Source organism: Varanus komodoensis, unplaced genomic scaffold (genome assembly GCF_004798865.1).
Source record: "Varanus komodoensis strain SLA01 unplaced genomic scaffold, ASM479886v1 scaffold4, whole genome shotgun sequence".
Lineage (NCBI taxonomy): Eukaryota > Metazoa > Chordata > Lepidosauria > Squamata > Varanidae > Varanus > Varanus komodoensis.
Window position 1 is genome coordinate 13,334,265 of NW_025335941.1, and position 20,878 is coordinate 13,355,142.

The window sequence follows — 20,878 nt, forward strand, 5'->3', positions numbered from 1 at the left end:
CACAATAAATACACAGTGATACTCATTCAGACTTGAAAATACCTTTACAGCAGGTTTTTTAATGTAGCACATCATGGTGCAAAATTTTGCATAAAGAAAAGTTTATGCATGTTCTAATGAGTAACACTTAGGGCTGCAGTTTTTAATATTTTCCTTCGCAGTGTTTATTAACAATTAGAGCTTTAAAAAGAGATTCTGCTAGAACTGGGTTCTGTATCAAAATTGTAATGCTGTGTGTGAGTTGAAAATGTCATGTTGGAAGACAGAACAAAGACCGTAGTAAAAATAACTAGCCCAGCCAGGCAGTGGGGAGGGATTTCTAGTGCACCTGTTTTATTGTACTGGAATTGCTGTTAGCAAGCTGTATGTGTGTGAGTGCTCAAAACTGTGATGTCCCACCTCTACAGTCCGATGTGCAATCCATTCTTCCACTGCAGGATTCTACCCTTTCATTTGTGTCTCATTCTACTACACAGTGCCCAAAAGACTGTACTAACACTAACTAGAGGCAGAAAAGAAAGTGATAAAAGAATAAAAATTAGTTTTGTGACTTTGAATAAAGTTGAGCTATCAGTCTTGAGAATATTAAATTACATTTTAAAATATGTTTGATATATGACATTGCTGCCAGTTAAAATAGTATTTTAACTATTTTGATTTTAAAATCTGTATGTAATACATTGTTTCAAAATATATTTTCATAATTTCTTTTTTCATTTGCAATGGATATGAGAAACAAACTAATATTTTAGGTTTTAATAATGAAGACAAATGTTTCATATGGAAATAACTCAATGCTACCTCCTGTTTGTACAGTCCCCAGCTGCATTATCTAACCCCAATGAAGAAAATTAAGTCAATGTAAAAGTATACTCTGTTTTTTTACAGAGAGGTCACGAATAGTCTTTCTTCCCTTGGTAGTTACCAGTGTTCTTATTACACTTCATTTATGTAGTTGAAGGACTCAGGAGAGCCAGCTGGGCTCCCTGTCTGCACTCATCAAGTGTTAATTTCTGAAAGAGGTACTGCTGTCATGAACAAGTGCCGAAGGTACTCTGGTGGTCCTGCCAAACAACAAGAGCTCTTAATTAGCACCAATGTTCAATCAGGCTGCTTAACCTGCCACAGAGCTGAGGAGGTCATGTTCCTTCCTGCGACACTGCTAACAGCAAATACCCAAGAACAGAGTCCAAATGTTTCTTTCACTGTAAGAATAGTAGCTAAAGGAAACTAATCCTGGAATAACATGTGGCACTCCTTTTAAGGATGATGTTCAAAGGGCTGTGTATGTGCTTTGAAAAACAAAATCTTTCTACTGTAAGTCTTCTGGAGAATTTGTGCAAGATTTTTTATATGTCTGGCATATATATGATTGTTTGAAACAGCTAATTTTTATCACACTTTTGAAAACTAAGAAAAACACATACATTTAATGCAGTGTGTCTGTTCTGGAGAAAACTCATGCACCTGACAAAATTATAGGATAGAAAAGAAGAGCAAAGTCATTCTTTTCAGTGTGATTTTAATCATGTGCTTTACAACCTGCTTATGTATTTTAACACTATCCATTTAAATACCAGTCCTTATAGAAGGCATTGACTCCCTAAGATGATTTTTTTACATAGTCAGTTGAAAGGTGTGAAATGCCAGGATCACTTATTTTGTGACCACAGATGCCATTTTTATATTTCTAAAAGTTCTTGTTCTTCAACAGATCTTTAACAGTTATAATTCCAGAGGCATTTCAAGTTCAGCTAGACGGTTTCAGAAATGAACTGTTATGTTTTAAAGAGAGATTTCATTTTACCAACAGTCACTTAGGGGAATGACTTCAGAGAGACTACCTACCATCTAAAATCCTTAGTGTTTCACACCAAGATGAGATTTTTGAATTTGTTAGCACTTGATACCCAGAAATACCAACTACAATGCTATATCCTCAGATCCCATTTTGTGTTTCCTTGCCCTCCTGGCCTTTTTGTGAAAACAGCATCAAATATCCACATGATATTTTGGGTGAGGAAACTGTTTTAATCTCCCTCAGTGATTTGCATGGTAGGCCAAAACTTTATATTGAAACCTTCACATATAAACTAAAACAAAATCCTATATTACTGGTTTTCTTAGTAAGTAATGTAAAAATAGCTTCTAAGAATCATAGAATCCAACACTGACCTTGTGATACAGCCAGCCCTACCAATTCCATTCTCTAGGCATCTGCCAATGCCTGCAAAATGCATTCTGGGGCAACTGGAAATGAGCCAATTTTTAAAAAAAATATTTTTGGAAGGAAGAAGGTCACATAAGGAACACCACTAATCTGTTCCCTTCCAGAAACAGACATTTCTGCTTATTTGGGGGCCTGAAGTACTAAATTGGAATTCCACTGGGGCTATTTTGAAATGGAATTGGGAGGGATGGCCATACACAAACCAGAAAGGTGCTAGCTTTGCTAGGGGATGAGCAATGTTGGATTCTGCACATGGAACTGTACATTTCCACAAACAAGCCAAAATAATACATGGTACACCTTTTCAAAATTATCTAAGGAACACTCATCAGCAAAAATGATTTAATTAACAAAGCAAAAACATACCTTTTCAAAGAACTTATTTTAATACTATGCAAAACAGGAATACCTTTTTAGTAGCATGTCATATTACTGTGGTGTTATTTTAATTTTTCTTTGTATAATTTTTAATGTAGGGTGTATTTGTTATATTTGGTATAATAAATTTGCATACTATCTAAAAGTAGATGCAAAGGAGATTGCAGTGAACAGGAATTGTATTGGGGAGGTCCAAATTCATTTTAGGAATGTGCATTTAATTTAGCTGAAACTCAAGCCAAATTGCCCCCCTTTGGATCATTTCTAGTTCTTCCTAAGATGACTTTCCTACAAAGTGACCAGAATTGCAGCTGGACCTACAAGAGTCTTCATCATTTGGATTTGGAAAGACAAACTGTGTTTCCGAAGCTAAGATATTCTGCTTTCTTTTCTCTAAACCACACATGGGCATGGACACACAAGATCCATTTTGCCCCTTGTCCCCCTTCCCATGAGGCATCTGCCCCTATGGGCAACAGGCAAAGAAATAATTTTGAAACACAAAGATTGCAGTTTTAAAGCATAAAGATAGGATTCTGTAGTGGCGACACATGTTTTTCCCAAGTTGCCTGATCCTGCTCTAACTGTTGATGTAGGGGGATGGAACTTAGTGATTGACAGGTGTACTTTTTAATCATATGGTAGATTTTACCAGGGGTTCCCCCTCCCAGTATAGTGAAAGAGAGCAGTGGATCCCTGAGATCTCTGCTCTTCCAACTCCATCAGCTTTGTGAGAGAGAGACCTTAAACTGTTTTGCAGTAATAATTATAATTCCCTAGCTCCTGAACCTATCCTTCTGAAACACTGTAGGTTTCTAGCCTTCAGGCTTCTCATTTGATAGGTGCCATTTTCATATAAATTGCTCAGGAGAACATTTTTTTCCATATATTGCCATTTCTTAGGAACATCTCTAAGATGTCTGTCATTTTCAGAAGAAAAATCTACAAGGATCACAGGGGACCAATTGCATTCTTTTTGCATCCCAAAAGGGGATGCATTGGGTTGCAGCTGCATCACAACATGTACAATCCTTGTTCCTGCTCATCTGAATAGGTTAGGTTACCAAAGTCACCAAACCTCTTAGGTTTGATCCCCCTAGACAGGATGAATTTCATATAAATCTCCTGAGAAATAAAAAAGGATCAGAATTTCCCTTTAAAAAATTGAAATATTCAATGCATAGCACAAAACTCATTGTTTCTATTTTTATGAAATTTGGCAGTCATGATCCCTTCATAAGGCCACTGTGCCTGCAGATTCCCTAATTCCCTCCACATCTGAACATAGGCAAAAATGTGATACTTAAAAAAAATCCCATAAGAGTCAGCAGAAAGCATGCATTTGCAGCTTCTGAATTGTTCCAAGCAGAATAAGGCTGTTTTTCAACGTGTAGAATCAGAATCATACCTTGAGCTTCACTTGTTCGTATTTGAGCTCTTTCATTTGCAAGGAATTGTCATATAATGGCAGGACAGTAGTCCAGACAAAGGTGCAAAATTTAACCCCCAAAGTTTTCCATTGCATTTAGACAGATTTATAGCACAGCCATATGCATGTCTACTCAGAGGCAAATACTACTTAAGTGAATGGGACATAATTCCCAGGTAAATTTGTAAAGAAATGAATGCAGTCTTAATGTTTTTTTTAATCCTATATAACAAAGATGCTACATATCATAAGTAGTACCAAAGAAAAGGAATTATTTGTATTTTTAGCCATTTTCATTGGTGTTTTGCAGTCAAAAGGATGAAAACCCCTGTGTGTGTCTGAAGACTAATAAACAGCTGTGTAGTTGTAAAAGATGGATGACTGCTAAGACTGTTCTGTTGACACAACCCCTGCGCATTGTAAAAGGGTGCCTTACCCTTTTCAGACTGAAAATACACTGGAATGTTTTCTCATCTTACCATGCACTTGGAAGGATAGCATTCTAATCCTTTTGTACATACATGCTTATCACAGTACCCACATTGCTCTGATGGTTTTACACAAGTGTGAAATAATGAAATGTTTCTGATAAATAAGGATTTTGGAAAAGATCATTTGCTACCTGCTTTGCAAGAGTGAATGCTGAGTATTGTGGAGTTCTTCTTAATGTCTTTGTTTATGTTCAGCTTCTATTTTAGATAATACTTTAATTTTATGTAAACTCTTTATAAGGAAAATGGAGCTTAGCCTTTATATTTTTCTAGAACTCTTGGAAATTCGAAGAGACAGTGGAACTGTGAACCACTTTGGGAATATTATGGACCTGAAGAGCAGCTAAGAAATTGACTGACTGAACAAACAAACAAACACCTGTAGACTAATATTCTGTTTCATGTGTGGTTTGCTTTGTTCTATGCTGAAATGGTTCCTTTTTTCTAATTAGATATAAATTACCATCTCAGACTTTTCTTAGACTATGAATGTACCACAGTCTATCTTTCTAGATAGTGTGGAAATAGTTAAAATATTTTAGTGTATAATTTGTCCACTCTAATTGAGAAAGCTGGAATCTGGGAGGTACACAATCCACAGTAGTGCAGATACCAGAAATGTATGAAAGCAAGTTTCTTTTGTCTAAAAAGTTTAAAATGTACCTCAGATTAGTTGCTGTAGAAGGACTCTGTACAATTGCCACATTTCAGACTTTTCTAGTACTGTGGGTCTAGAATATCAAACTTGAAGATAAATCCTTGCTATTGTTATTTAAGGGAAAGGCTATTGAATTTATCTTCCATATGTCATTTTACAGGCATTTAGAATGACTTGTGGGACTGGCTGTTGAGAATCTCATTCTTCTCTCTCTTTACACTGCAGTTTAGAATGAAACCAATCATAACAGTCACTGAGGTCAAGGAATACTCAGCTTTTCATTTTAGTATGTTCATATTTCAGTTGTCTTAACCTTAAGACATAATGCTGTATTTTTCCCACTGAGAATGCTAGCTTTAGGGCATTACTTAAAAGTATAGCATCTACAATGTTAGATTCATATTTGCTTCTGTTGTTTTTATCTTAAAGGGTCATGCTGCGTAATCTGCATTCCAAAATTAATAAAAATGCCTAAAATTATTAAAATGTATCTAGAAAGGTTTAAGAAAGGCATATGTTAAGGCATGTAAGAATGGTCTTGTATACAAACAAGACAGAATTTCATTGTCCCAAACCATACTGTTTAATGAGTTTTTTAAATTATTTGAAAAATTGCAAGCAATATATTGATAATATGGTACAAAGTTTCTGACTTAGATCATTAAATTGAATCCAGCTTAGATTTATAGTAATGAGAAATTGTTAGCAGGTGAAGTTCTCTTGGTGGCCCATGTGAAAAGACAGATGTTTTCATCAGAGAAGGAACTGCTATGGATGTCTTTTGTTGCTGATCTCAGGAAGAAAGTGAACAGTGAATGAAAGATAAATGTATCTGGAATATTTTGAATTGTCCAAAGTTGAACGTGATATTTAAATCCCTTTATCCACAGCAATTTTCATTTGTGCTATATATTAATTTATTCTAAAAAAGTTTTTTAACCTCTTTTAAAATAGACTTGATAAAATTTTAATACTGTCTTTTTCTAGAATATCTACAAGACTTTAGAATAAAAACTTTATAGTAATTTTGTAAGCTGTGGAGCAATAATTAAGAAGAAAAGGCTTTTCCATAAATGTGACTTGGACTAAACAATGTCTGCAAAGCTTGTTTTGCCTGCTGTGCATGCACACAGAGAGAGAGAGGGAGGTATTTTAGATAATGTATAATCTAAAATACAATAAAGCTAATAATCAAAACAGTAAAGCAAAGATTTAAAAAATAAAATCTCATGAGGGTTAGCTGACCATTTTTAGTTGTTGGTAGAAGTAACTGGGAGCTCATGATGAGATCAATGGTGAGATCATTTGAGAAGTTCCTCTGTACCATGGCCAAAAGCCCCTGAGTATACTGCAGCACTGTCAGCATGCCCTTCCTTTCAGACTGTAGAGACCGGGTGAAGGTGGTTTCTTGGATAAACTGGTTACAAGTGAAGGTGGTTTCTCAAGTGCCCTGGTCCTGAGCTGTTTAAAGCCTTATAAACGAGTAATAACACCTTAAACATGGCTCAGTAGCTAATTGGCAGTTGGTGCAGAGATTTCCACACAGGAATAATATATACGCAGTAAGTGCTCTACTAAGCTATCTGGCAGTTGCATTCAAGTTTCTGTGATATTTAACCTTTTCTAGAGGAGATTGTACTCCCATTAAAGGATCAGAATTGTAGTTTGGAGATGCTCTTGTATCCAGCATTATCATTGGAGTTAGAGATGGACTTTGTGGCATAGAATGTCTTTTATCAACTTCGGCTAATATACCAACTATGATTCTATCTAGACAGCAAGTTACCTACTGTTTGGTAAGCTCTGGTTTGGACTGATGTAATTTGATAAATGTATGGCTTCTTTGAAAAAGTCTTCAAACTTCAACTGCTCTAGAAATGGTCAGAAAGACTGTTAATGGAGACTGGCCAATATAGTTACATTATGCTAGTGTGTATTGATTTACCTGCAAGTTCATTCCTGAATCCAGTTTGAAATGTTGGTATTAACCCACAAAGCCCTAGATGGCTTGAGGCAAAGTTACTTGGGGGATCATCTTCTCCTATATATATGTGCCCAGATCCAAAGTTCATCCTTAGGGGTCCTTTTCCAGGTGCCCCATGAAATGATGGCAGCCAGATTGTGGAAAGTCTTCCACAGAGAGGCTTAACTGCCCCCTGTGTTGTGGTATTTTTAGTGACAGGTAAGGACCTTTTAATTTTCCCAGACTTTTTAGCTCTTCAGTTTTAAAAAATGTTAGTTCATTTTTAGATCTTTGCATTGGTGCTACTTTTTTTGGTCTCTTTACTCTTTTGATTGTGTTCTATTTTAAATGTATGACATTTCTATTGCATTTTGCTATTTATTTTATTGCTTTCTCTTGTAAACTACCCAGAAGGCTCTGGTTTTTGAAGGGTAAAACAATACATTAATAAATTCTCCACTAGCTGCAGCTCTGAATCAGTCTCGAGGGCAGCCCCATTTAAATCCGTAACAGCAATAGTACAGTCTTGAGGTTACCATTGCATGCATCGCTGTGGCCAGGATGCTTGAACATAAAGCTCTACAAACAATTTGATGTACATCTAATATTTAAATTTCAATATACAAAAAGGCTACCTTTTCCTCAAAGGGATATTTGAATACTGTTCTCTCCTGTGTTGAAAGCTGAGGCTACGGCAGCAGTTGTAGGCTTCTGATACTAAGAGATTTGATCATTAGACCCACAGTGTGATGGATGTGTACAGCACATGATAAATTGCCTTTCTGGCATGAAGTTTGTAGATATCACATGCCATCTAGATAGTGCACAAGTAGAGTTAGTGGTAGAGATCTATATTAGTACTAGTGACATGGGGAAATTTACTCACAATGTCCTGGAGGCCAAATTTAAGTTGCTAGGTAGAAGGTTGAAAAACAGGACCACCAATGTGGCTTTGAAATGCTACCTGTTCCATACACAGAGCAAACTAGACAGGCTCAGCTGAGGAGTCTCAGTGCATGAATGAGATAGTGATGTCGAGATAAGAGATTCAGAATTGTTAGGCACTGGGGAACATTTTGGGACAAGCTGGGCCTGTGGAGAAGAGACAGGCTCTAGTTTGTGGGTCCTCAAACTATGGCCCGGGAGCCGGAGCCATGCTGCCATGCCAATTTATCTGGCCCGCCATGCCCATTTGGACCCGCTGTGTGCGTGCCTGCACCCGCCGCTGCCCACCTTGCCCCACGTGTGGGGAGACAGTTGTTTGCTCGCTCAGAGAAAACGATCTCCAAGCGAGCAAGCTGCTGCCTCGTGTGCCCGCCACGTGGCGCTTGCCCGGCCCTGCCCTCCCCTCACCGCATCTGCCTCACCTCCCCTTGCCTCGCACCGTGCCCCCGCACGCCCCGCGCCCAGCGCTGGCACCACCTTTCCAGCCCGCGCCCATCACTGACATCTTTCAACTGGCCCCCTGATGGAAAAGTTTGGGGACCCCTGGTTCTAGCTGAACCAAAATGGAACCAGACTGCTGACACACAACATCAAAAAGGTAGCAGAGCAACTTTGAAACTGAAACTTGTATTTTGGAGGCTTTGAGCTTGTCAAGTATGGAGGGCAAAATTGTCAGTGCTAATAGTAAATGGGACAATTGGTACCCTCAGAAGAATGGTGCCTTCTAGTAAATGGAGTTGTTATTACAGTAATATGGAGGTGATCTGTAATGGCGCGTGTGTGTGTGTGTGTGTGTGTGTGTGTAGCATGCATAGTCATCTCTTGGGAGATTGGAGTGATGTCTTAGGAAAATTTTTGAGGGAGCTGTTGATTCCAGAGAAGTTTCTTAGTATCATGGTGACCAGTATCAGCAAGGAGATGTGTGGTGTGGACAGTGGTGCAGTGCTGAAGAAAAGTATTGAGATTTATTGCTGGAAATGGAACTGGGTCATTAGAGATCATCCAGGACTCTAAATTTCTCCAGCACTGAGGTATGTAGACAAAATAGTGGTTGTGGTGTTGGAGGTCTAGCCAACTAAGTTAGAACCGATAAACATTCTATTTCAGTATAAGAATTGAACTTCAGGCTTGACTTTTTCTTCCTTGTTCTCAGCCCTAAAACCCTAATTGCAGGGATTTTGAACAAGATTTAATTTGATTTAATAAAAAGTGATCTTGCTGGTTTTGACCATGGGTTCCAAAGGGCTGGTCTAGAGCTTTTGATCCAAATAGACAGCTCAAACTATTGGTACTAGACATGTGAATATTTCTGGAGGGTCAAACTGGGTGGCACCTTTTCCATGAAATTAGATGAGGAGGGTGGCACTGTTGCCAAGAATGGATGAAGATTAGGATGGCATTGGGCAGTCAAGTCCGCTACTTTCATAGTTTGTTCCCAAAGAAGGGTGTGGAGGTGCACCAGTCTGTTCCTCCTGGCCTGTTTAGTTAAGGTCTTGCAGTGGGAGCAAGAAGTTCTCTCTGGGTCTTTCCCAGACACAGAAGGCACTCAGAATTGGATTTGACTTCTTCCACAGCAGCAAGAGCACTTTGAAGAAGGCTTTGCAAGTCATGAGGTTCTGAGGAGAGAAGAAAGAAAAACACAGAAAAATGGAATAGAAAAAAGAAGAAAAACTCTGCTAATTCCTCCAAGGGCAGGAAGAAAATGGAAAACACTGAATATAGAAACAACTTTTGTTGTTTTGTCCCTGAGGCAGAAGACATTACAAAATGCTTTTACTACAGTAGAAAAGAAAGAACTAAGGTGCAGGTGGGGGCCATGCCTTGAGTATAAGCACAGAGGAAGAGGCATGCCCCCCTACCAAAAAGCTCTGTTCAGCCCTAGCATGTTCTAAATGCTGTTCTGTGCTGGCACGGAAACCTATATGAGTGAGTCACAGAGACCATGAAGAACATGATCCTGTTTGTATCAAACAAGCATAGCAATTGGTCATCATGGTTGGGATCAATGAGGAGTTTTCATTTAACACAACAGGAAGGAACTAGGTTGAGGAACACTGATGTAGCAGAATAACACCATTGCATTCAATCCCATAGTAGTATTGTTAATATTGAGCAAATGAACAGAACATTTTAAGCAACCAAAGCTGCCAGGAAAAGGCTCTAACCAGCCATTGAAATGCCAGTAAAATCTGAAAGGTTAGTTCAGACTTAATGGTAAAATTTCAAAACTCTGCACTTAAAGAACCCATTTATTCAGTAAATTCATTATTCTGTTCACTTCAAGACCACAGGAATTCAGTAATATAAAGAATTACCAACAAAGACGAGAGAGAACAAGGGGATTTCAAAACATTTTCATTTTTTAAAAGAATCTTTCTTATTTTATTTGCTTACTATACTTCTCAATCATGAGTTTACTTACATTGTAATGGAAAAATAAATGAAAATACCCCCCCACACACATGATTTTAGTTATAAGATCCAAGAATCAGTATCTGTTCACTGTTTTCTTTCTCTATACCACTCCCTTTATGTATAGGATTGAATAGATGGAATATGAGTGTTAAGTGGCTGTGAACTGCTCACATAGACAAAGAAATGGCAACACTGGGAGGATAAATACTCACTTCCTATAATGTAATCGTTTTAGTATCTTACAACTCTTTATTTCTAGATTTATATGCTGCTGAATAGCACAACAGGGCTCTTTGAATGGGTGTAGTTAAGACACTTTCTAAGGCCTTTGGCCTCAATTACAGTAGTCAGTCTGTTAGCCTGTCTCTGTGTGAGTCTGGTTCAGTTCTGGTTCATCAGACACTTCAGCCATCAAAAAGATCATCAAAATCCTCACCTTACTTGTACACTCCCACCCTAGGTCAAAAGGTTCCTAAAGTGGTGGATCTCCCTGCCGCATCTACTATGTGGATTGCCATCCCATGCTCCAAGATGGATACTCGCACGTAACAATGGATGTTTCACTTCAGGCTGTGGAGCACACTGCTTATTCCCTCATGATCAAAAGACTCTGATCACACAGGGAGTCCATGCCCCACATCAACCATCCTAGCTATGAAAAAATTACTCTGAGCATTCAAGGCCAGCAGTACAGGAAATCCTGCCCAAATTGTAAGGGACAATGCCACTGTTATCTTCTGTATCAACAAACAAGGTGATACATGATCACTTTTGTTCCTCACCCTTCCACTCAGCCTCTAGGACTAGTGCATCCACTGCTCCGTCACTCCAATTACCATTCACCGAGCCGGAGTTACTAGCACCCTAGCCAGGGCTCTCATATCATAGCCATTTGGGCTAAACCATCCACTTTCATCAAGCACTGCCATTTAGATGGCAGAACCTGAAATGATCCCTCTTTCAAGTCTGTTCTTTCTTCAATCCTTGCATGACCTCTCCCTCCACCAGTAACTCTTGAACTTTGTAATCACCCATATATGTGAGACAGGGTCCATGAAGGAGGACAGACTGCTTACCTTAACTGTAGTTCTTTGGGTGGCCATCTGTGCATTCACACAACCCACCTTTCCTCCCTGCTTGATGCCTTGCAGTTTTTTCCCACTGCTCCAGCAGATCTGAAACAGTGATGCAGGTGGCACCTATACCTGGAATGTTTGCAGAGGAAGGGGGCAAGGTTCCTGTCAAGAAGCTCTGCTTAGCACTGGAATGTTCTGAATACTGTTCCAGACAGACATATAGCATCCATATATGTGAGTACATAGATGACTACAGGAAGAACTACAGTTGCAAGTAAGCAACACATCATCCTGGAAATACATGTCAACATGTTCCACAGCGAGCACAATTTGGTAGGAGTGGGAAGGATTGCACATGGAGGATTGTTAACATGTGTGAATGAAGCCTTCCCTTTGGCTTTGTTCCACCGCAGACTGCTCTTACAAATCCTGTCTTTCCCAATTCGAAGCTAACTGAAGTATATGAAGTATATGAAGTGACAACTTTCTATACCCTGCCCTTTGCCTTGCTTTTCACTAGAATTCTGACCACTACTGGGAGGAAAATTTAATGTCTAGCTTTCATGATAGGCATTCTTGACTTCTATGACAGACATAAAGGTTACCTTTAAAATCTTGCAACTTATCAGTACATAGATGAGTCCCATATGTTACTTTATATTCAGTTGTGAACGAAGTACGCATTCTATGGTGCAGATATAATTCTAGCTGCATCAAGAAATCTTTCTCCTTTGTGATACCCTATTTTCAGCCATAGTCCAAGATAGCATAATTTTCTATTACCCAGAAGTCCCGTAAGTATCTCTATTAAATCATGGCTTCCTTTCTGTTGAGGCAGTATCTAAACAATGGGTACTGTTATGAATGTGACTGACTGACAAGAGTCTGTTGGTTTTGTCCTTCACTTGCACATGCATTTTGAGGCAGAGTCATAACCTTTTGTCAGGCTAACCCCACATTTGAAATTGTCACAATATTAGAAGTATGGAAAATCTAGTCCTTGTTATTGGGCTGCTAACAGTATTTTAAATTTCCTGACTCTTAGCAATATGTGTAGTGCTACTTGTCAGTTTATGAGGAAGCAATCACCATGTACTGAGCATTGGAGAATTTTAAGAGTCCGATGTAGTAAGGAGAAACTCATTCCACACAGATACACTTGAATTATTAGACTGTACTAGGGATCTGGTATACTCTATTTCATGGCAGAGTGCAATCTTGTGCATTTTTATTGAGAAGTAAGTCTCTTTGTGTTCAGTGGAGCTTATTTTTATTGTGTGTTTAAGATTGCAGCATTAATGTAAGTCGGCCCTATTAATATTACTGGAATGACTTTTTAAAAAATTTTAGTAAAGGAAATATACTATATTTGATGCAAATTGTTGCAGTCCTGTGACATGCCTTGTAAATGGAAGCATGGTCTTTTTAAAGTCATATGAAGAGAAGAGTTTTCAAATGGCCCAAAATAAAGATGATAAAAGTGAATTCTGACCCCCACCCCAGGTTTTTCAACATCTGGAATGTAATGTTGCTTTTTTGTAATTCTCTGCAATACCATAACACAGCAGGGTACATTAATGAGATTTTCAGTCTGAAAACCACAACATCAATGAAATTTATGGATGTCAGGTCATTAACATTAGTCAAACATAGTTTCTATGGTTTTAGTTCCAGTTTTAAATAGATGTAATAGTCATTCATTGGCTATGAAGACTAAGCATCTTTGGATGTGATGAAATTTGGTTAACTATTTTCAATCTATATTGAGCATTTTTGTGAAATAAAATGCTTAATGGGCTTGCAGAACACTGTTTCAGAAGTTCTTTGGGGTTTAACTATTTTACCTTGACTGTTTAAGGTTTAATGATTCAACATTTTGATGTAAAATTGCAATTGGACATTAAGCTGAAGTACCATTTGGAAATCAAAGACATTAGTCTCCCATTTGAGGGTGGAAGTAATAACAACCAGGGTAGTAGTAATCATGTTACTACAATACAGTTTTTATACCCTTTAACAGAAATTCCTATGGTGGTATGGATAACATAATAATGATAATTTTCTAATGTTTTCTTGTGTGTGGGCTTTGAAAAATGAAGTTTTCAAAGCAAGAACTTTGACAGTAAAAGTTAAGTACTGGAATTGAATAGGGTTGTAGTTAGTGTCACTCTCATTCCCATGTGCATCTTGTCTTAGCCTGTTTTATTCTTGTGCAGTGCTTAGATGCTTGATAAATAGTATTATTATTACATATTGAACCATCAACATGTATGTAGTTTATTGTTTGAACCATAAATAGCATGTCTTGGGTGTGGTAAAACTTGGTATTAACACATCAACTACATGAAATAATTATAATTATTCATTAATGTGATCACTTAAATCTAAGCTTAAATACCAGCATAGATTCTTTTCTCTGTTTTTCATTTCTGCCTGAATAAGAGTCCTGTGAGGCTCAAAAGCTTGCATTCTACTTTGGCAGATAAGGTTAGTTCAGGAAAAGATTATATCTTTCTTGTTTTCCTTTTTGTACTGATACAGATGCAGGACTAAGGTAATTTAGAATGTAAAATGGTTTACAATTGCTTCTTTCTATCACAGAAACTTTCAATTTTATTTTCTGAAACCTAGAGGAAAAAAATTATAAAATTCACAAGCAATTTATTATGGTCTTAGAGCTGCGCTCTAATGCCCCTAGAGTTATCTCAGATAGCATAAATAAATCTGTCTGACTCCAGTAGTCTCAGTCTAGGTATTAGCAACTTCTTTATGTTGTATCCCTCCTTCCAGAATTTCCTCTTGGCCTTCAGTAGCACAGGGGCTCAGTCTTGTCATTAGTAACTCCAGCCAAACCACTTAACAACCCCATGCATATGTTTCCTTAATCACATCGTTGTTCCACAGTCCTGTGTTTGGGGTCATAACTAACTTTCCTTCCCTGATTTTTTCTCTCTCTCAGATGTATAACATATGACTTGCCTGTTATGTAGAGCCTAGACAGAAGGAGGAGGAATTGCCAGTTGCTTCAGTTATATTTATAATCTGTCCATAGCACCATTTCCACATTTAAATTAGCTTTCCTTTTTTGTAAGATGAATGTGGCATTGGAGCTGAAGCAGTGTTTGACTCTAACCTATGGAGTTTCTAGAAGACAATATTAAACCTGAATGGATACAAAGAACTTTTCACAAAATCTTTCTTCCAGCTTCCAGCACAACTCAAATATACTTTTAACAGCAATAGTTGATGGTAGATGGACTCAATAAGCAATTCATGGTGGCCAAGAGCAATAATTATCAAGCTATATTTAATGTATAATGGAAGTGGGAATGGCAAAGAGATCTTCTGGCCATTACTTAGAAAAATGATTCTCAATGAATATTTGCATTAGTGAGAAACCATCACATTACCACTTCTGTGGTTCAACTATCTGTAGTTACTAACAGCCCTTTTTTTGGCCTTCGGAATAACTTAATGCTTTACAGTTATATGAACAACTGAACTGTTATGGAGAGATGTTCAAAAACATTTTGGATAATGTTCTGCATCCCTTATGCTTTTTTAAAATCTAACAGAACTATTTATAAAATATCACTCTTCAATTCCAGGCAGAAGTAAATTGGGAGGCACCTTAGATAACCACTGGAACCAGCCATTAATTTCCAGTGAGCAGTAGAGGGTGCACTTGTGCTTACAACTTTGCTTCTCAGTGTCACTAGCTTAGTTCTAGGGGTCCTTGAATTTTCTGAAGTCCAGAAACAGTTATTTTGCATACCAGTTACTCCACTACAGCTTGTGGCATGGAACTCTCATTAGATTAAGTGCAAAATCTTTGCATGAAAATGGAGTTTCCAGGCTTTCATCCTTTTCCTACTTTAAGCCCCGACCAAACTGTCTAATGACATACCATCTATTTTCTACATCCCCTCCTTTTGAGACTTAAAAATAAGATGGGGGGGTGGAATCCTTAGCACCGTTCACATATTACCAACACAGCTTAACGGATATTCCCACAATAATATTTATTTAAAGCAACACTGACTTATTTGGTGCCATTTGATTACACATTAGTTTCTATTTATCCCCAGAAGGGAAATTGTATTCTTTAGAATGAAATAATTTTAAAAGCAGAACACAGCCCTAAAATAAGCCAATGTTCTCTAGAGCTCTCAGAAGGTGTAGGCTTATTTACCATAGTTAAATCATAATTAGTTCTCCAGGGATAAGTGTCTCTTTTAAACTGCTTTATTGCCACCATACTGGTTTTTTAAATAATCAGAAACTGCTGCTGTTGCTGTATTCAGGAGTACAGCCATGAATTTGCTATAAGTAGAAACAAATGTTTGGAATTGCCAGTTGTCACTTCTGGAAGATAGTGACACACTTTAGTGAGAGTAAGCGCTTCAAAAAGAAGTGTAGGCAATACAGTTATTTGTATTTAATCTTAATTCTTTCTCATCTATCATCAAAGGATTGATACTTTCATTCAGAAATGTTTTATAAGTCTGCCTTTCCATTTTTCTGTGGCCTTTTTGACCAATAGCTGAAACAGTGACACACAACTTCTACAATACTTTTATGAAAGTCACACACTGTTCTAACAAATTTTTTTCTTATATATCATTTGCAGGTTAATGTACAAGGTGTCACAGGAAATAGGTCTGATAGCAATTGCAGTTCACCAAACTCAGGGCAGAGGTAAGCTGATGTAATTCGGTGCTGGTGGAGAGATGGTATTTTATTTAGAGTCAGCAACACAAATTTACAACCTACAGATAACTCTGTTCATTCATACTGATCATTCTTCAGCGTTTCTGTGATTCAGCATTAGACTTTCCAGAGCTAAATTCTAGACAGGAATCTCACCCATCTTCTCTGTACATGCTCTGCTTGTGTCTTCAGCTGTTCACTTCTTTCTCATCTACCTTACCACTTCATCACAGTAAAAACAAAAAAACTTCAAGGCAATTGGCAGCCCCACTGGAAACTAAGACTGTTAAGGGAAAACTAAGAAGTCATGAAACAAACATCTCATTAAGGCCTGGGGACCAGGATCAAAGAGCAAAAAGGAACAGACCACCTGAAGAATCAAATCAGGATGAGCTCACAACTGTGCTTGCACCAAAGCTAAACACCCTTACTACTAGTGGTGTCATAGGTTCCACTTCAGGCACTGATTCTAGTTCTGGAAAAGCTGCAGCTGTCATGGGATCATGATTCCCCTGACCATTTCAGTGTATCAAGTCAATATCAGAGGGCAAATCCAGGGCATATTTCTCCCCACAACTGTACCAAGCTCATTCCTTAGGATAGTTCCGCATATAAGGACAGATTTCCTAGATACCAAGAGACTGGCTCCCTTGGTTTTCTTCCAGGAAGTTTTCTCTAGCTGCTACATGCCTTGGCCATAGAGACACTGTGAACCAAAAAAAGAGTATAATCAGATTTGGCTTCCCTAGTAATCATCCTTCTGTTCCCAACATTCTTGAATGTCATCAAGAAGTTTTAGGCAAAATTTTCTGTCTTCTCTGTTGCATGCAAAAATAAATACATTTTTTTTAAAGAGAAAGCCTTTACATGATTCAAGAAGACTCATCCTTTGAGCACCCATAAATGCCGCACCATCCCAATCCAAGACTAAATAAAAATCTCATTCTGCCCCCAGTAATTCAGAAGGTTGAAAATTCGACTGCTTGAGGCACAGAATCTACTCCATCATAGCACTGTGAGTAATCAGTTTGTCTGTGTGACAGAAGAAAAATGGCAAACTTCTTCAGCAGCCTCCTGCAAGACATGAAGAACCTGACTATATTTTTTCAAGCCAAGATCATATGTTTGCTGGAAAGTAAATCAACAGTTTGCCACATGGCCAGCCACAGCATACACCATCATGCCTGGCTTTGTCTGACAGAGCTTCTCCAGGAAGCCAGTTCAAAAGTGGAGGACCTTCTGTTCAATGCTAAGGGCCTCTTTACTTTGTTTACACACACAAGATTAGATCATGTCCATAAAATGAAAAGATCCATTTGAAAGATGGGAATGGAATACCAGTTCTTTGGCCTTCATGAACAGTGGCAGTGCTAATTGCTAACTCAATGCCAAATCAAGGCAACTTTGAACAACCCTCTGAACCAAGCTCATACACACCTTTTATGTGTACCCAAGCCCAAAAAATAATACAAAGTAGGTGCCAGGCACACCTCTTTAAAAAACTCATTCCAAAACTGGAGTGCCACAACTGAAAAGGACCTCCGTGGTAGCCAGAGAAGGGTCCCCTGAAGATGACTTCAGGTTCCAGGTAGGTATATATAGGAGGAGGTGATCCTTCAGATAACCTGGCACCAAGCCATTTAAGGTATTGAATGTTAGTACAAACACTTTGAATTGGGTCTAGACTTGAACCAGCAGCCAGTGGAAGTGGAAGACTGGTATAATGTGTTCTCGGGAGCCAATCCCCATTAACAGTCTTTGCTGCACTGATATGTGAGGAATCCCTACCAATCTCTTCATCATAGCCTTGAATGCAAACTGCATTTTTTTATTTTTTGGTATGGCAGGATGCAACCCAGATTCACGGAGTGATGTCTTTCTCCTCCAATGAGTAAGCACTCTGACTTGTCTTTCCTTCTCATCACAGACATGACCTAACTGGAAGATAATAGGTTCCACTGCACCCTAATAGACTGTTGTTGTTGTTAGTCACGAAGTCGTGTCTGACCCATTGCGACCCCATGGACAACATTCCTCCAGGCCTTCCTGTCCTCCACCATCCCCCGTACTCCACCCAAGCTCACGCCGACTGCCCCAGTGACCCCATCCAGCCACCTCATCCTCTGCCGTGCCTTTCCTCTTTTGCCAGCTATTGTTCCCAGCCTTGCCAAACTCCTTTCTCAATTTTGAACCAATCAAAAGGCAAAAAAATATGACACCGGAAGATGAGCCCCTCAGGTCGGAAGGTGTCCAATATGCTACTGGGGAAGAGCAGAAGGCTAGTACTAGTAGCGCCAGAAAGAATAAAGCGACTGGGTCAAAGCCGAAAGGACACTCAGTTGCCCATGTATCTGGCGGTGAAAGGAGAGTCCGATGCTGCAAAGATCTATACTCCACAGGAACCTGGGATGTAAGATCCATGAATCAAGGCAAGCTGGATGTGGTCAAACAAGAGCTGACAAGACTGAACATCGACATCTTAGGAGTCAGTGAACTAAAATTGACAGGAATGGGGGAATTTAATTCAGATGACCATCAGGTATACTACTGCGGGCAAGAAACCCTCAGAAGAAATGGAGTAGCCTTCATAGTCAATAAAAGAGTAGGAAAAGCAGCACTGGGATACAATCTCCAAAATGACAGAATGATCTCAGTTCGAATCCAAGGAAAACCATTCAACATCACAATAGTCCAAGTCTATGTCCCAGCCACTGGTGCTGAAGAGGCTGAAGTTGACCGGTTCTATGAAGGCCTACAACACCTTCTAGAATTAACACCCCAAAATGATGTCCTTATCATCCTGGGGGATTGGAATGCTAAAGCAGGAAGCCAAAAGATAACCGGAATAACAGGCAAGTTTGGCCTTGGAGTACAAAATGAAGCAGGGCACAGGCTGGTAGAACTTTGTCAAGAGAATACGATGGTCATAGCAAACACTCTTTTCCAACAACCCAAGAGACGACTGTACACATGGACATCACCAAACGGTCAAAACAGAAATCAGATTGACTATGTGCTCTGCAGCCGAAGATGGAGAAGCTCTATACAGTCAGTAAAAACTAGACCAGGAGCTGACTGTGGCTCAGATCATGAGCTTCTTGTTGCAAAATTTAGGCTTAAATTGAAGAAAGTAGGGAAAAGCACTAGGCCACTCAGGTATGACCTAAATCATATCCCTGATGAATATACAGTAGAGGTGATAAATAGATTTAAGGAATTAGATCTGATAGACAGAGTGCCTGAAGAACTATGGACGGAGGTTCACAACATTGTACAAGAGGCAGCAACTAAAACCATCCCAAAGAAAAAGAAATGCAAGAAGGCAAAATGGCTGTCTGAGGAAGCTTTACAAATAGCTGAGGAAAGAAGGGAAGAGAAAGGCAAGGGAGAAAGAGAAAGCTACACCCAATTGAATGCAGAATTCCAGAGAATAGCTAGAAGAGATAAGAATGCCTTCTTAAATGAACAGTGCAAAGAAATAGAAGAAAACAATAGAATAGGGAGGACCAGAGATCTCTTCAAGAAAATTGGAGATATGAAGGGAACATTTCATGCAAAGATGGGCATGATAAAGGACCAAAATGGCAGGGACCTCAGAGGAGATTAAGAAGAGGTGGCAAGATTACACAGAAGAACTATACAAGAAAGAGCTTAACGTTCCTGATAACCACGATGGGGTGGTCACTGACCTCGAGCCAGACATCCTGGAATGTGAAGTCAAATGGGCCTTAGGAAGTCTGAGCAACAACAAAGCTAGTGGAGGTGACAGTATTCCAGCTGAGCTATTCAAAATCTTAAAAGACGAGGCAGTAAAATGCTGCACTCAATCTGCCAGCAAATTTGGAAAACTCAACAGTGGCCACAGGACTGGAAAAGGTCAGTTTACATTTCAGTCCCAAAGAAGAGCAATGCCAAAGAATGTTCAAACTACCGCACCATTGCTCTCATTTCACATGCTAGCAAAGTTATGCTCAAAATCCTACAAGCTAGGCTCCAGCAGTATGTGGACCGAGAACTACCAGAGGTACAGGCAGGGTTTTGAAGAGGCAGAGGAACTAGAGATCAAATTGCCAACGTACGCTGGATCATGGAGAAAGCTAGGGAGTTCCAGAAAAACATCTACTTCTGCTTCATTGACTATGCTAAAGCCTTTGATTGTGTGGATCACAACAAATTGTGGCAAGTTCTTAAAGAGATGGGAGTATCAGACCATCTTATTTGTCTCTTGAGAAACCTATATGCAGGTCAAGAAGCAACAGTGGGAACTGGACACGGAACCACTGATTGGTTCAAAATTGAGAAAGGAGTTCGGCAAGGCTGTATACTGTCGCCCTGCCTATTTAACTTATATGCAGAGCTCATCATGAGAAGGCCGGGGCTAGATGAATCACCAGTTGGAATTAAGATTGCTGGGAGAAATATCAACAACCTCAGATATGCAGATGATACCACTCTCATGGCAGAAAGTGAAGAGGAACTAAAGAGTCTCTTGATGCGGGTGAAGGAGGAGAGTGCAAAAGTTGGCTTGAAACTCAACATTAAGAAAACTAAGATCATGGCATCTGGTCCTCTCACTTCTTGGC

General features: G+C 39.0%; 1 protein-coding gene across 7 annotated transcripts in view; it reads left to right on the plus strand.

Moving 5' to 3' along the window:
- The window catches only part of HLCS (holocarboxylase synthetase), a 126,351-nt gene that overhangs the window by 80,095 nt on the left and 25,378 nt on the right, over positions 1 to 20,878 (plus strand). For all 7 annotated transcript variants that reach the window (XM_044441395.1, XM_044441392.1, XM_044441394.1 and 4 more), the window contains exon 7: positions 16,216 to 16,283. In XM_044441395.1, the coding sequence (XP_044297330.1) occupies positions 16,216 to 16,283 (68 nt within the window). The remainder of the gene's footprint in view (positions 1 to 16,215; positions 16,284 to 20,878) is intronic.